This window comes from Dermacentor variabilis, chromosome 6 (assembly GCF_050947875.1).
Source record: "Dermacentor variabilis isolate Ectoservices chromosome 6, ASM5094787v1, whole genome shotgun sequence".
In the NCBI taxonomy this organism is placed as follows: Eukaryota; Metazoa; Arthropoda; class Arachnida; order Ixodida; family Ixodidae; genus Dermacentor; species Dermacentor variabilis.
Window position 1 is genome coordinate 46009525 of NC_134573.1, and position 14913 is coordinate 46024437.

The 14913-nt window shown below is 45.2% G+C and overlaps 1 protein-coding gene across 3 annotated transcripts in view; it reads right to left on the reverse strand.

Moving 5' to 3' along the window:
- milt (trafficking kinesin-binding protein milt) overlaps positions 1 to 14913 on the reverse strand; it is a 142975-nt gene that overhangs the window by 15723 nt on the left and 112339 nt on the right. For all 3 annotated transcript variants that reach the window (XM_075695024.1, XM_075695026.1, XM_075695027.1), the window contains one exon: positions 2094 to 2235. In XM_075695024.1, the coding sequence (XP_075551139.1) occupies positions 2094 to 2235 (142 nt within the window). The remainder of the gene's footprint in view (positions 1 to 2093; positions 2236 to 14913) is intronic.

A 14913-nucleotide genomic window follows, 5' to 3' on the forward strand; every position in this document is an offset into this window, starting at 1 on the left:
GTTGCATTGCAATTCTGGACACTGTCTAATTTGACAGTTTCACAGGTGCTGACACTGCTGTACTGACATGCGCAGTACCTGACGACGGCAAGACCATTCGTCAGGTTTCTGCTGCACCGCCGGACAATGACTCCCGAGTCGGAAGATGACGCACCATGTGCTACGCTGCCGTGGCACGTGGAGCGTGCACAAGCAGTGACTGTGCTTTCAGCCGCCTATAGTGACCGTACGACCCTTTCCGAGATTCAGGCTTATCTGATTGCGCGCAAACGGAACAGCGTGCAACGACGCATTCACGATTTCTTCAAGCCTATTGTCGAGCCCGAATAAGTGCGTGGAAATAAAGGATTTGATTTTTTTTTTTCTTAATCTGCTTTTTCGGACACCTGCTTATTCGGACATTTCCGCAGTCCTCGTGAGGTCCGAATAAATGGTCGGCGACTGTAGAACCCTTCGCGTAAGCCTCCAGGTTTCTGCCCTGTACGTTAGTACTGGTAAGACACAGCTGCTATAAACTTTTCTCTTGAGGGATAATGGCAACCTGCTGTTCATGATCTGAGAATGCCTGCCAAACGCACCACATCCCATTCTTATTCTTCTGATTATTTCAGTCTCATGATCCGGATCCGCAGTCACTACCTGTCTTAAGTAGATGTATTCCCTCACCACTTCCAGTGCCTCACTACCTATCGCCTGTTTTTACTTAAGGTAGAAATAGACAAAGTGTGGAAGTAAACTGGCCTGTCTGGATATGAGCCGTGCCGCGATCAGCGCACTTGCACTGCGAATCGCACGTGGTCATGGCCAGCGGAGTGCCTGCAGATTGCCGAAAACATGAAACGGCCAATCGTGGTAAGTGCACAACGAGCCAGCTGGACTTTTGTGTTGGCTTTCGGAACTGACTTCCCGTTGGAACCAGTTGCCATCGCTTCTTGACTGGCCCAAAAAGCCAATACATCTTGCATGCCACTCAGCGCTCCAATGCCTCGCGGCCAGTGCGTTCATTCGTCCTTGGTCCATCCCCTCCAGCTCCAGTGTCAGTGACTGCCCACACTACAAACGCACTGTTAGTTTCAAAAGTGGCCTTCAGCTTGCAGAACATTGAGAGTCCATTCCTGCTCACATGTAACCGTGAGAGCACGAATGAAACACGTTAGGCACAGATCTTCGAATCGTGCATCGACGTCTTGCACACCACTGCTACAACCGGGATCTTTCCGCAAAGTGTGGATGTGGCATGCAGTGATTTTGTTAAATTCAAACTCTAATGCAAAGATCCCTTAAAGCGAAGGTTGGGATTGGACTCGCTTTCGCCACTTGCTGAATCCTTAAATGCTGTTTGTGAAAGGCCCTTGTCTACAAGAAAACCAACTCGGCGGTGCAGCATCTCCAGTCGGGATCTCCAGTTTAGCATCATTCAGTGAAAAGATTGAGTGTCATACAAGCTTACTTGTGGAATGCATAATGGACCGGGAGGCCTTTTGGATTCTTGAAGCACAGTGGCGATCTGCTCTTGCCGATAACGAACGGCCGCAGTTTGCCTGGGCGTTCCGCATGCACAGCGAGCAAAAGCTGAAAGGACCCTGATCATTTTTCCTCCATAGCATTTACTGCCATTCAAATTCAATCTCTAGTTTGATCCGACCTGCCAAAACAATGCCATTTCAAATTTGTTGTCACTTAATATCCTCGACAATGTGACCAAAGTGATTGTGCCGCTGTTAGCAGAAGTGCACTTGCAGGGGAACGGTGCGGCACAGCATTCGATATGTCGAATGTGGCGGTGAACGGGAATTCGATGTTCGAATAGTACATTGCTATATGTGCTTGGAATTTTCAAGGGGATTTTACATCTGTCTGATATAGGCAATTATTCAATATATCCAAGTTTTATATATTCAGGATCGACTGTAGATGTCTGGGAAAACATTAATGACTAATTCCAGGCAAATCACCCGTACCAGTGCCTAAAAACTTTTCATGAAAAGGGGAGTGCTTTGGGCTACAAGCTGGCAACATCGTCCTGAAAACTGTTACCAATACTGACAACCAGATGGCCCTACAGCAACACAGAGTGCTGCCTCAACACGTACCTGCTGCTCCTGCTGCTGCTGGGTCCGAAGCAGCACACTGGGCGTCCAACTCTCACCGCTGCCACCGCTTAGCTTGGCAAGGCAAGCCTGCAGCCTCAGCCAGGGCGCTTCCGGCTCCCAGCCTGGACCTTGGACCCAGCACCTGAACAGACCAGTGGTTGAGAGGCTTCAACTGCAGCACTATTGACAATGTCCAGAAAGAGTCTCAATGACGAGCCAGCCAATGGCTGTGAGGGGGCAATTAATCAATAAATCAATCAATTTGGATCTTTGACTTGCAGTGCCACAAGGAACAAGAACAATTACACAAAGTAGAAAAGCTGCGCTAGCTTCTAAAAGATATGAATCAGTGGACATGAAGGAAAACAAAAAACAAGTACAGAAACCTAATAGATGAATAAGCAATAGAAATGCAAGCCCAATGCACTGTGTTTTTCTTTCCATGTGCCAAGGCCCTCCTCAGCAATTTATTATCTTGCACTTGTGGTCCTTGTTTGAATTTTTCAGCTCCCAACAGCTGCATTCTATGTTTTTGTTCCCCTGTACATATCTCCAGTCCCGTTGAGTAGTTGGACATGTGCTGGAAGTCAGTACGGCAGTTGTTTCTTGCATAATCATCTGTGTTCATTCTGCTGCCGATTATAGATGCATCACAAAGAGGCCCAGGCGAAACTTGTATCAAATTCATTCAAATCTAATCTATATCATCAACTGCAGGTGTTTGTACGCATGGGCCATCTGCCAAAAGTTCACTAGTGACATGCATCCCATGGCTGAGGGCTGCTAGTCCACTCCTAGGACCAATGTCCAGTCAGCCTTCTACACCTACGCAATAGTGGCAACATTAAAATTCACTGATGGCTCTGCCCTGGTGCAACAAACCAGACTTCCACAAGCATGGACCAGTTTGAGGTTGCTGTGTATCCCTCTCAAGTATTCTCTCCCCATACATTCTTCTTTATTTGGTGTCTTGTATCTTAGAAGATTCTAAACCCCCTCCATCCATGTGCCAGCACCCCTTTTGCTAAGTAGTGCCGACCATTTGATATGCCCCGCTGTTCCCCGATTTGTCGCTCATAGCAGTTCTGCTTCCACAATTTCCGCTTCCAGGGTTTCAGCTTCCGGTTGCTCTGCTTCAGGGATTTCCGGTTCCCTGAATTTTTGCTTGTAGCACGCTTGCACCCATGTGCAGCAGTGACTTCGCTTCCACCTAAAACCAGACACTAGGACTATGCAAGCTCCGCATGACACCGGAAGCTGAGAGGGTGAGCAAGGGAGGAGTGCGGAGGAGGAGGGTAGGTTGGCAGTACTCAAGCTGGTCAGAGAAAACATGTGGAGGGGCTTTAGAAGAGTGAACCAGTGATGCGTGAATCTGCGTGTGTTCACAGTGGTTGTTTCAGCCTTAATGAGCCTACATGTTTGGTACCTGGCCTTGGCCTCACAGCAGTTACTTGCCTTCCGTACAGAAAAAGTTTGACCATCTGGAAGGAACCAGATACAAGCAGATGATCCAGGAGAAACATTGGCAGCATATGTGCAAGCAGTGTGTCACAGAAAAAGCCAGTGCAGCAACGTCATCTCACTTTACATTTTTTGTATTCAGCATACTAGGGAATGCATATGATAATGGAAATGTTGAATTTTACACCGTATTGCATGGCACTTTCGAGCATCTGGCTCAGCTCTGTGCCAGGATATTTGGCTGGCTTACAACTGTTTTGCAATCAAATTCTGAGGCATGACAACTCTCTTGTCGGCCTGTTGCTGGTATTGGTTACAATCATAATGCAGTGCCTCCTTTTAAGCCAAGGAAGAGACCCCAAACAGCCACTGCAGTGAATGTTGTGATCTGAATAGCTCAAGCTGCTTTGCAGCCTCATTTTGAAAAGACATTTTAGAGTGGTGGAATTGGATTTTGGATCGGGTTACATCCACCAGACACATCCCATTCTTATAACTAAAGTGTTGTGCACTTGTGTGCGTGCGTGTTTTGTGCATCCATCTGATACTGCGGTGCATGTGTGCAAGCATACGTTTTCCAATGAGCATGCAGTGCATGTACAGATGTGCCGTCAACTTAGCCTTGGTTTGGTTTAGCAAAATCTGCAACTCCGTTCCATTAAATCCAGCCACTTCCCCATTTTGCCTTCGTTCCACAGCTGAACATTGCTTGGTTCGCTTCCTCGAAATCCTGCGCTCCCACGCCTTCTCGTGGGCACGAGTCTTCCTACGAAATAGACTTCATCAAAAATTTGTGTGTGTGCTTTTTCTCAAGGCCTAGCATAATGTCTCAAGAAGGCCAAGGTGGTGCCTGAAGCCAGCAGCAATAAGAAGAACCTGCAATGGGGCCTCAAGTACAAGTGGAAATTTTTGGATGCCCCAAAAATAGCAGTGGCAACAACCATGCAACGGCTGACCATGTCATTACCACTGTCATCGCAAGATGGCAACATGCATGGATGCATGGTTTGCAGCCATGCGCTGCTTTCATTACGTAACTTCATTTGTAAGTTACGTTATTCTACGTGATAGGCTAATGTCAACAGCATAGCGCATGTTTCTGGCATTCCACAAGCATTTCCACTTAAGAAAGTCGGATTTTGTCAACATGAAAATGCCGTACCATAACCCCTGCAATTATTGAGGCTGGCTACCGCTTCATTTACGAAGAAATGAGCAATGATGAAGTCACCAAGAGTGTTCACTATGATTTTGCTTATGTCGGATAGTGAAAATGTTGCCACAGCGTATGTGCCCATTCCAATGGGGCCTTGTGTGACGGCACTTTTGATACAATGCAGTGTTTCAGAGAAACATTCGCTAGCATCATGGTGGCTCACCTGACGGAATTCGAAAGCCAGATATTTTTTCTGCTTGCCAGCAAGCATGAAAAAAAAAAAACTTTTGGAATTAAAATTTCTTTTTGGTGTTGCTAGGTCATGTTTCATAGTTATTTGCAAATTTCACATTTATGAAATTTTACGACATTTTTTATAAGCCCTATCAGTTTCACTGTGGCAGGGTTTTTCAATCTGCAAGTGACGAGAGTAATGTGCTATGCACTCCTTTTCCATACATATCCCTCCCTCACAGCCCCAAAAGACTCTGAGCCTGTTTCTGTGAAGGATGTCTACTGCAGAGCATGAAACTGTGGTTTGCATATATGAAATATTTTCTATGCATTCAAATGCATAGAAGTGTCTGTCTACTAGTACTAATAGTACAGTGTTAAGTGAGAGACAAATTTTTGGCGAAATACAATTAAAAATACTGGTATTACATCTGCTTCAATATACTGATCTACTTTAGGTTTGGGTTAGGTTAGAGTTAAATTAAATAGGGTCAGGTTGGTTGCACTGATATCCTTTAATTCAATTTGACGAAACAATGCAAAATTCAAGTGCTCTGATAGTCAAAGTAAAACTTGCCTTCAAAGTCTACACCAAATTAAATGTTTCATCTTACGCTTTCACTTGTTGACTAATGCAGTTTAGCATCCTAAAGCAACACAACTACAAGACGCCATAGTGGGAGGGTCACATGAGGCAATGTGACCTTCCCACTGCGGTGATGATGGATCTGAACATTACACGTGCCGGGCAGACACTTCAGTGACTGCTGTCCCCAACACAAAAGCGATATACATGTTAATAATAATAATAATAATAATAATAATAATAATAATAATAATAATAATAATAATAATAATAATAATTTTTATTGAAGTACAGAGAAGTACATGTGCATAGTATACATAAGGAATACACACACCAGGCCCATATATTAGTACAGCATAGACCTTGTATAACATAAGTTGCCAGAGTTGCAAATTTCTGCACCATAAGCGTTATCACATTATAACGAAAACAACATTTTTCAAAGGCTATGCACGTGCCAAACATGTAGGCCAAGCAGTCGCGTGTGTCTGGGAATCGAAGCACATGATTGGAATGTGCCCTCAGTTTGATAGGAGACGTGGTTCCTCCGTTTTCCAAGTGCCATATGGTCACTGCAAAGCATTTCATTCACTCTGCATCAAACCACAACTTCAGCCACCGACTCCCAATGAGACGATGTGGTTAGGCCTAGCTGGCGGGAGTGTTGGGTGGCAGGCTGTCGCAAGTGGCTTGACCTTGATATTACAGCAAAGCTATCTACGGCTGGGTTCTGGTGGATCTAGTCTCTGTGGGCACAGATCAACAATTTTTCATATGTGGGCCGATCTCAAAGATAGTGCAATGCCGGGCTGACCCACAGCAGAGGTAAAGCAGGCATTTAGAACTCCCCATACGTGGGCCAATCCTGAAAATAGCGCAATTTTGGGCCGACCAGCGGTGGAGGTGAAGTTCACCATTAAGGGGCCGTCATTCACAGCTTCACTGGTCATCCTTCTTCACAGAGTGGAAGGGCACTGAATTTTATGTTCATACCCATAGACGAATAACGTTGATGTGGCACAAAAATTAAGTGCACAGGCTGCCGTGTGCGCATGACCGCAACGCACGTGAAGCAGTATTTGCGAGTGATCAGCCGGCAAGTACTGTGAACATGTAATAGCAAAAAACTGTAAGTGCATGTACTGGTAGGAACGGCGAAAGCATGCATGTTGACAACGTTCCAAACTGACGATCTTGTGGAACCAAGTTTAAACTGACAGCATCGCGAAGGTCCCATGTGCGATATGTGCACTTTGTGACGATGCACATGGCGATGCACTAATGCAAAACGCACATGTAGACTGGGCAGATTTTTTTGCGATGCTCAAGTTGTAATGAACAACATTCTGATATTACCGCAGAAATTCATCTTTCCTGTTTGTCCAATAATTCAGAAATCTTTGCGATCCCATCCATGTCCGAAAAAATCTTGTTGGCAAGCAGATTTACTTATGCGCAGAGCGAAAGTGTGACAAAGGGCACGCATTCGGCACAGACGGCACGCTGCAGACAAGCAGCCAGAGCAAAGGGCTTTCATCGCCTAGCAACCCTTGTGCACCCGCTGAGCCCACGCACGCTGCCGCCACATTTTTTCCTCCTCTGTTGCTTGTATGTTCGCTCCATATGCATCTCCTCTTCCTCTGCATCGCCCTCATTGCTATCCTCTTAACCAGCGCACCTAGTTGAGAACTGCGCTCACTGCAGTGCTCGTCCGCAGGATTTCTTGGCAACTGCATTATGAACGGTATTTTGTCTCATGTGGCTGCACTATAAGCAGTACGCTCATATATTGAGTTCTACGGGAAGATAAACGGGAGCCAGAAAATACCGCACGGACCAGCACTATAAACGGTTGTGTTATAAGTGGTCCAAGCTGTAATTATGTATTATTTTATCAAAATATAATGCCTATGTATGCATGCATGTTTGTTTTCATCCCCAATCAATAAATCACTTAATATTGTGGTAGGAGGCCAGCACTTCAGAGCATAAGCACGCAGAACAACGAAAATGAATATCAAGGAACTTATCTTCAACAGGCTCCTTCAGATGCAGTCTGCATAACAACTGGGAGCCATTACCACACAAATATCATCCACAAACACAATGCTGCATTGCAGGCTGCCCTCAGCCCTTTGTATGGTGGAGTCAATAGAGGCACAGCCATGTGATGCGGAAATCACAGAGCGTCCAACAAAAATTACGAGGGGGACTCTTGCAGTGTGAGCGTTCCCCTACCAAGAGAATAATAGGGAGTACACGACTTTGTCTAATCTTGAGCAGGCCTTTTGATCTTATTGGCAGCAGAGTAAGTGTCCCGGGAAATTCAGGGTAGTTATCTTCGTATAGGATGGTTATCATTGTAAATTTGACAGTTAATGTAAAAAAAGAACTGATGAGATGAAATGGTGGATCCCAGCTTAGAGAGCAAACTTATTGATTATTAAATAATACAGTTAAACCTCGATATAACGAACTTGAAATTCTTGATACAATGAAGTACAATTTTTTATAACTTCTTGTTCATAGAACACCAGGTATTTAGAATCTAAATATAAAAAAGTGTGTTTATGCACAATTTCAATATAACAAAATTTCACTACCATCGCACAAAGGAATACCGAGACAATAAATGGAAACATCTACGGACATAGATGGTCAAATGATTGAATTACAAGCAGTTGCTTGCGAACGTACCTCTCAAATGCAGGCTGCACGACCAAGAGTGAGCGCCTAAGAGGAGCACAGTCATGTTCTGACTCCAAGTGCAATAAGTTCCGATATTGCCCCACACGATGTATGCTTTAGGTGTGACTGAAAGCTTGAAAAGGTCAGCCGAGAAAGATGGTGGCTTGATGCGTGCCGTCTTCCCACGCAAGCAAGGGGAAAAAGCCCACAGATCATCATCCCTGTGGGATTTGATGTTATGCGAAGCAGTGTGCAAAGAGCCTACCAAGTTAACGAAATGACAATGAGAGCACCAACACGTAGGCGGCTGTTTCATGACCTACATGACACACATGTCATGACCTACAATTTCGGTTTGTAATACACTCTTGTCACACAATGCAAATTTTGGTACATACCAAGTTAACGAAACGACCATGAGAGTGTTTCATGACCTACATGACACGCATGTCATGATATTCATGTAATGACCTATCAGCAAACAGTTTTATAACTGCGCAAACGAACGACCACAGAGAGAGTACAGAAGGACAGGCGCAGATTTGCAACTAATCTTTATTCCGCAAAGACCACGTTTAAGTACATCCCAGAAAGGCACCACTACGCGTGAGCAAAGAAAGCATAATCACCCAAGAACTTTCTGTTCAAGCAACACGCAACCTAACTACGTTCATCAATAAACCTCATCTTATTGTTGTACAGATAAACTGAGGTGTCACAGACACAATCATCTCCCTTCTTTCTCATATGATGCACCTTGGGTAACTCTCCCGCTCGGCTATCTCTGCACCGGCACAATATCTTTGATTCTTTGAGCATTGGCTGCAGTTATAAAAGCGTTTGCTAATATGCACCAACTCGCCCAACAAGTTCTTCTAAGCTACACATGACCTATCACTTATGTTCATCATACATTCTTGTCATACTATGCCAATTTTGGTACATACCAAGTTAAGGAAACGACCACGAGAACACCAAGGCGTAGGTGGCTGTTTCATGACCTACATGACAGGCATGTAATGATATTTATGTCATGACCAATCATTTATGTCCATCATACACTCTTGTCATACTATGCCAATATTGGTACATACTAAGACGCAGGCGGCTGTTTCACGACCTACATAACACACGTCATGAAATTCATGTCATGACCTATCATTTCTGTTTGTCATACACTCTTGTCATACTATGTTACTTGTACATTCCAATTTAACGAAACGACCATCAGAGCACCAAGACGTAGGCAGCTGATTGATGACCGACATGACACACGTAATGATATTCCTGTCAAGACCTATCATTTATGTTCGTCATACACTCATACTATGCTAATTTTCGTACCTACTAAGTTAATGAAATGACCATGACAGCACCAAGACGAAGGCAGCTGTTTCATGACCAACATGACACACGTGTCATGATATTCATGTCATCGTCAATCATTTGTGCTATTCACACACTCTTGTCATACTATGCCAATTTTGGTACCTACCAAGTTAACGAAACGACCGTGAGAGCACCAAGACTTAGCCAGCTAGACAGACAGATAATGTCTAAGCAGCAAATGTTTGTCAAGAAGTGCTTCGCATTTAAAAGGGGAGGGGGGGAAGCGAGCTCACAGTAAAGCAATCAAGCGTACATGAGGGGAGGGTGCAGGGAGGAAGAAGGGGGCAGGTTGGCACCTGCGCCTGCTTTTCTAGCGTGGCCGTAGCTGCGCATGGCTGTCAACGCTGATGCACAGCTCGTTAACCATTTTAAAGATAACCTGCCGTGCGCGCAAAGAGTGGGCGTGCCGGGATGATGCCGCATCAATGTGCTCTTTCAGCATGTTAACTACTGCAGGTTGCGTAATCATGATTTTTGGAGATGGTTTGAAGCAAGAGGCAGACGAAGCATTCCCTCCCCGCTGCCAGCACCTTTCGTGATAGCAGCATCCCACTGCGGGCGACGCGATCAACGACAGGAACGAGAGTGGACGTGCACGTGTGGCTGGCTTCGCTTCATACTGCCGATGTGAAGATATTATCGACATGGCATGAAACTGTATCTGTCGTCACCGACTCTTGAATTCAACAAAATGAATTTTTTTCTCATTCAAGTTTGCTTTTTCCCGATTCCCCAATAACTCGAAAAATTCTGCGTCCCCTTTCGTGTAAGAAATCTTCATCAGCGACTGTACTTATTTCCATGACAGGTCAAATTTCAATGAAAGGGAATTCAAATATAATGAAGCAAATTGCTGATTTTACCGACTTCATTATATCGAGGTTTAACTGCATAACAGTTAAAACACTTTTATGAGTCTTATGTGACTACAGCCCTTGCAGGCTGCCTCATTACCTGTCACACTGCAATGCCCTTTTTCTTATTTCATTGTATCTTTATTTAGAATGCAGCTCTTAGGCGGCCATTCCTGAGTTGAGCATCGGCGTCTCCCGCCGTAATTCTGGGAACTCGCTCGAGCCACTGCTCGCACGTTCGTCGTCTTCTACCCCAGCTGGCTCATCAGCATCCATCGGAGTAATCGCGCAAACGTATTCGTGTCGCTGCTCACGCTTTCATTGTCTTCTTCCACTTCTGGCTCCGATGCCATTCGTCATGCCAGGGATACCATACTGCCCTTCCCTCTGCGAAGGCACTGATGGCACTGGCCCACCGCCAATTGGTGTCACGATTTCGGTCTCAAATTCTTTGCCTCAATATATCGCGTAATGAATGCATGTACCGAGCGACGTACAAATTTTGCGTTGGGAAGTATCGTAACCGTTGGACATTTCTTTCTTTCCCTCTCTTCTTCTGCTCACCTTCTTCTAAGGCAGCATTTCTAAAATTGCGGGCCATGACTCCACAAATGGGTCATGGGTCACTTTCTGGGGATTATGGAAGGTCCAACTATATGTACATTCTGCTTGCCGAAACAGAGATGAATTTTTCAGTCTCAGTGCCCATACTCTTTCAGCACCCTTTTTTGTTGAAAGTAATATATGCAGTAAAATGTCGTTAATTTCACCCTGGTTAATTCGGGAATCGGGTAGTTCGCTCGTCCTCTGGTCCCAGCAGGCATATGCATCAAACAATGCAATCAAACCCTCATTAATTTGGAAGTATTTGGCTGCAGATCGATTAATTCAGAGAACTCTCGGAGCTCGGCGAGCAATGCAAAGGAGCAAAACGGAGCTAGCGTGCAACCGAAATGAAGTGGTGCAGTCTGCATCACCTTAATCATCAGAGGAAATTTCACTTGAATGACAGCAATGCCAGAAGGCTCCGTGCCTATTTGTGCCTTTAAAGCCTTTATTCTTGGCATTACAGTCATGCATACCATGCGTGCCTTTATAATTGCGTAGTTGCCATCCATGATCGCATCCACAACCACCACGGTTTCGTTTACAGCCGTTGCAGCAAATAGTAGCTTCGTTTTGATTTAGTGCATGCATCAACCACGTGCCTTCAGAACTGCATAGTCACCATCCATGATTGCGTCAATCGCGACGCAGGTGATGGTGGGTTTGTCTACCACACACACTTGGTGGGTGTGTTGGCCACAGGCCTTCAGAACCACAAGGTCTTCCTCCGTCCATGATCGCGTCGATAGCGGCTGTGGTTGTTCGATATGTTGATCGCACTCCAAGAGCCACTCACAAAAAAGTTATCGCGTCATCCATGCCTTGCGGTTGTGACAGTAGCGTGCCAGTATCCTGGCAGCACTGTGGAAGCAGTGGGGGATTTTTTTATTTCGCACTGACAAATGTGGGGCACTTGTCACTCCTGTCCATGTAAGCGCACAAAAACACAGTAAGGCACAGCTTGCTGTTTTTGCCACCCTTACACGCACCTCCTTTGAATGCATGCATCTTAGATGGCAATGTCTGAAAGGACAGTCCTGTTTCGTCACCATTATATACGTCGCCATCAACATAGTTGTTGAGGATGTGGTGCAGCACTTCCTCCACCCACTACTTCTTTGCCTCCACATCAAGCAAAACTCCCTCGCTGATGATGGCTTTGTAAACAGTGCCGTGCCTCTCTTTGAAGCGCTGTACCCCGCCCCCACTTGGCTGGAAGTCCACATTATTGATGCGTAGGGCAGACTGCTTTGCCTTTATGGCCAGAACTGTTTAGTGCCTTTCTTCTCATCTGTCCCATTTGCTACAGAGAAGCATGTAGGTAACAATACGCTAGCTAACTACACTGCTTTTCAAAAAAGGGCTTTCTCTCTCTTCTCTCTAGTCTTGCAACAACACTTATTACGCTTCTATCTTACAAAATTTTCAAGCAATTATTTGCATGAAGGAACTAAGCATGAATTAATGCATGAAGGAACTAAGACTCTGGGCACATGTGGATTAATTGAGAATATTTGCTTTTATAACACTATATTCAGTTGCAAATGATCAATTTGCTAGTTTACAATGTCATCTGCAACAAGGAGGAGGAAAATTAGGCAAATTAATGTACACTACTACCCATCATTTGACACTCGCTGCAGCATCCCAGTGGCTATGGCCTTGCGCTGCCGAGCATGAGGTCACAGGATTGCATCTCGGTGGTGGTGACCACATTTTGATGGGGGCGAAATGCAAAAACGCCTGTGTGCCGTGCACTGGGTGCACATTAAAGAACATCAGGTGGTCAAAATTAATCTGTAGTCTCATAATCTGGAGTACTTAATAAGGAGTATGCAAATTAATCTGGAGTACCACCAGTGGCATGCTGCATGCGTTTTTCCTCCAGTGTGCTGAGTGCTTAACATATAGTTTGTCTTGTTCATGGATCATTGGGAAATGTTATTAACGCTAGTACACTGGAATATGAAGCTGTGAGCTTTAGAAATACCAGTAAAAACCTAGTTTGGCAGTCGTATTATCCAATTACAGGTGAAAATGCAATCACAATAAGTGTGCACAACAACGTGCACAGAAAATGATGTCACAGGGCTGAGGAACAACACTCCATGCTACAAATGCAGCTGGTGGGAGGTTCGTGCAACAGCTACTGCTGCAAAACGCCACACAGCAGTCTGCCCAATTTACTGGGCATTACGAGGTCGCAGATACCTTCGTGCTATATGCGAAAACAATGAGAGCCACGTTGAAACTATTTGTTTCAAGTGGCATCGTCTGCTACAAGGAGACACATGCAAAAAAGAAAAAGAAAATGATAGGAGTGTGCTTGCCAGGGAGCATGTGCACAAATTCAAGAAAAAAGCTTAGGATGAGCGCCACCTTTCTGTTACGAAGGCAAGCCATCTGCTACAAGAAAGCCTGCTCTTTCTTTTGAAAAGGCCGGCACGTCCACAAGCTGTGCAGTGAAACTGACTGGTGAGCTAATTAGTTGCCTATCCCAAAAAAAAGCAGCGCTAGAAGACACGACAAGATTGGAAGGCGCCTGCTGACACTGCACCAAGCTTTTCGGGGATTGTGCTGTGGGTTTTGGGGCTTGATGAACATGGATCACTAGCAGGATGCTCGAGCCAGTCTAGAAATGCAATGACTGCAAGTTCATGCCGACCTCTTTTATTGCATTCTGCGAATAAGCCACGATAGCATACAACGGCTGTGGGGATACAGAAAGAAAAACATGAAAACTCCCAGCATTCTATGAAAGCATGCACTACTCTACTCAGCAATTCCATCCACACAGCGATAGTTTACAGATAGCACTGTGTCTGCAGCAGGATGGATAAGCTGGGAAAGTTGGCAAGGTATCATAATTAGTTGCAGCACATGAAAAGTAGACATATGCAGAGACAGGAACACAAGATGAATGCTGCCTCTTAACTGAGCTATTTATTCTAAATGAAGAGAGATGTACAGTTAAACCTCGATATAACGAACTTCAATATAACAAAATTCTCGATATAACGAAGTATCTAACATTTCATATTATCTTGTCCATAGCACACCATGTATTTAGAACCTCAATTTAATGAAGTGTGTTTGTATGCGATTTCAATATAATTAAATTTCGCTTCCACTGCGAAGGAATGCGAAGACAATAAATGGAAACTTCCATGGATGCAGATGGTCAAATTGTTTAATTACAAGTGGCTGCTTGCTAACACATCTCTCAAATCGCCTGTGTCGCGACAAGAGCAACCACCGAAGTTGAGCCGCATCATGTTCTGCATAAAGTCCAAGTGCGATAGATCCTAATGTGCCCCGCGCACTTTATGCTTTCGGTGTGAGTGAAAGTATGTGAGCGTGAGACAAGAAAGATGATGGCTTCTCGAGTGCCGCCTTTCCGTGCGAGCAAAGAGTGAGAGGGGAGCGAGCTCACGGTAACACGATTAAGCGTATGCGAGGGGCGGGGGGGGGGGGAGGTAAGCTGGCATGTGTTGCGATTTCTGGCATGCGTCTCGGCCGTGCCTGCGCATGGCTGTAGGCACGGCCGAACGCATACCCATCTGCGCATCCTGCTTTAGAGATAATCTGCCTCGTGTGCAAAGAGCAGGCGTGTCGAGTCGGCGTGGAACCATGTAAGCTGTCTTACCGCGCATTTAGTATTGGACCTTGCGTAATCTCGAGTTTCGGTGACTCGTTGGAGCAAGAGGCAGACGAAGCATTTGCTTCACACTGCTGGCACTTTTTATGCTAGTGTCACCTCAGTGCGGGCAACGCTATCAGCTGCAGGGACGAAGTGCACGCGAAAGCGTGGCTAACTTACCTTGATTTGTACCATCGATGCGAAGA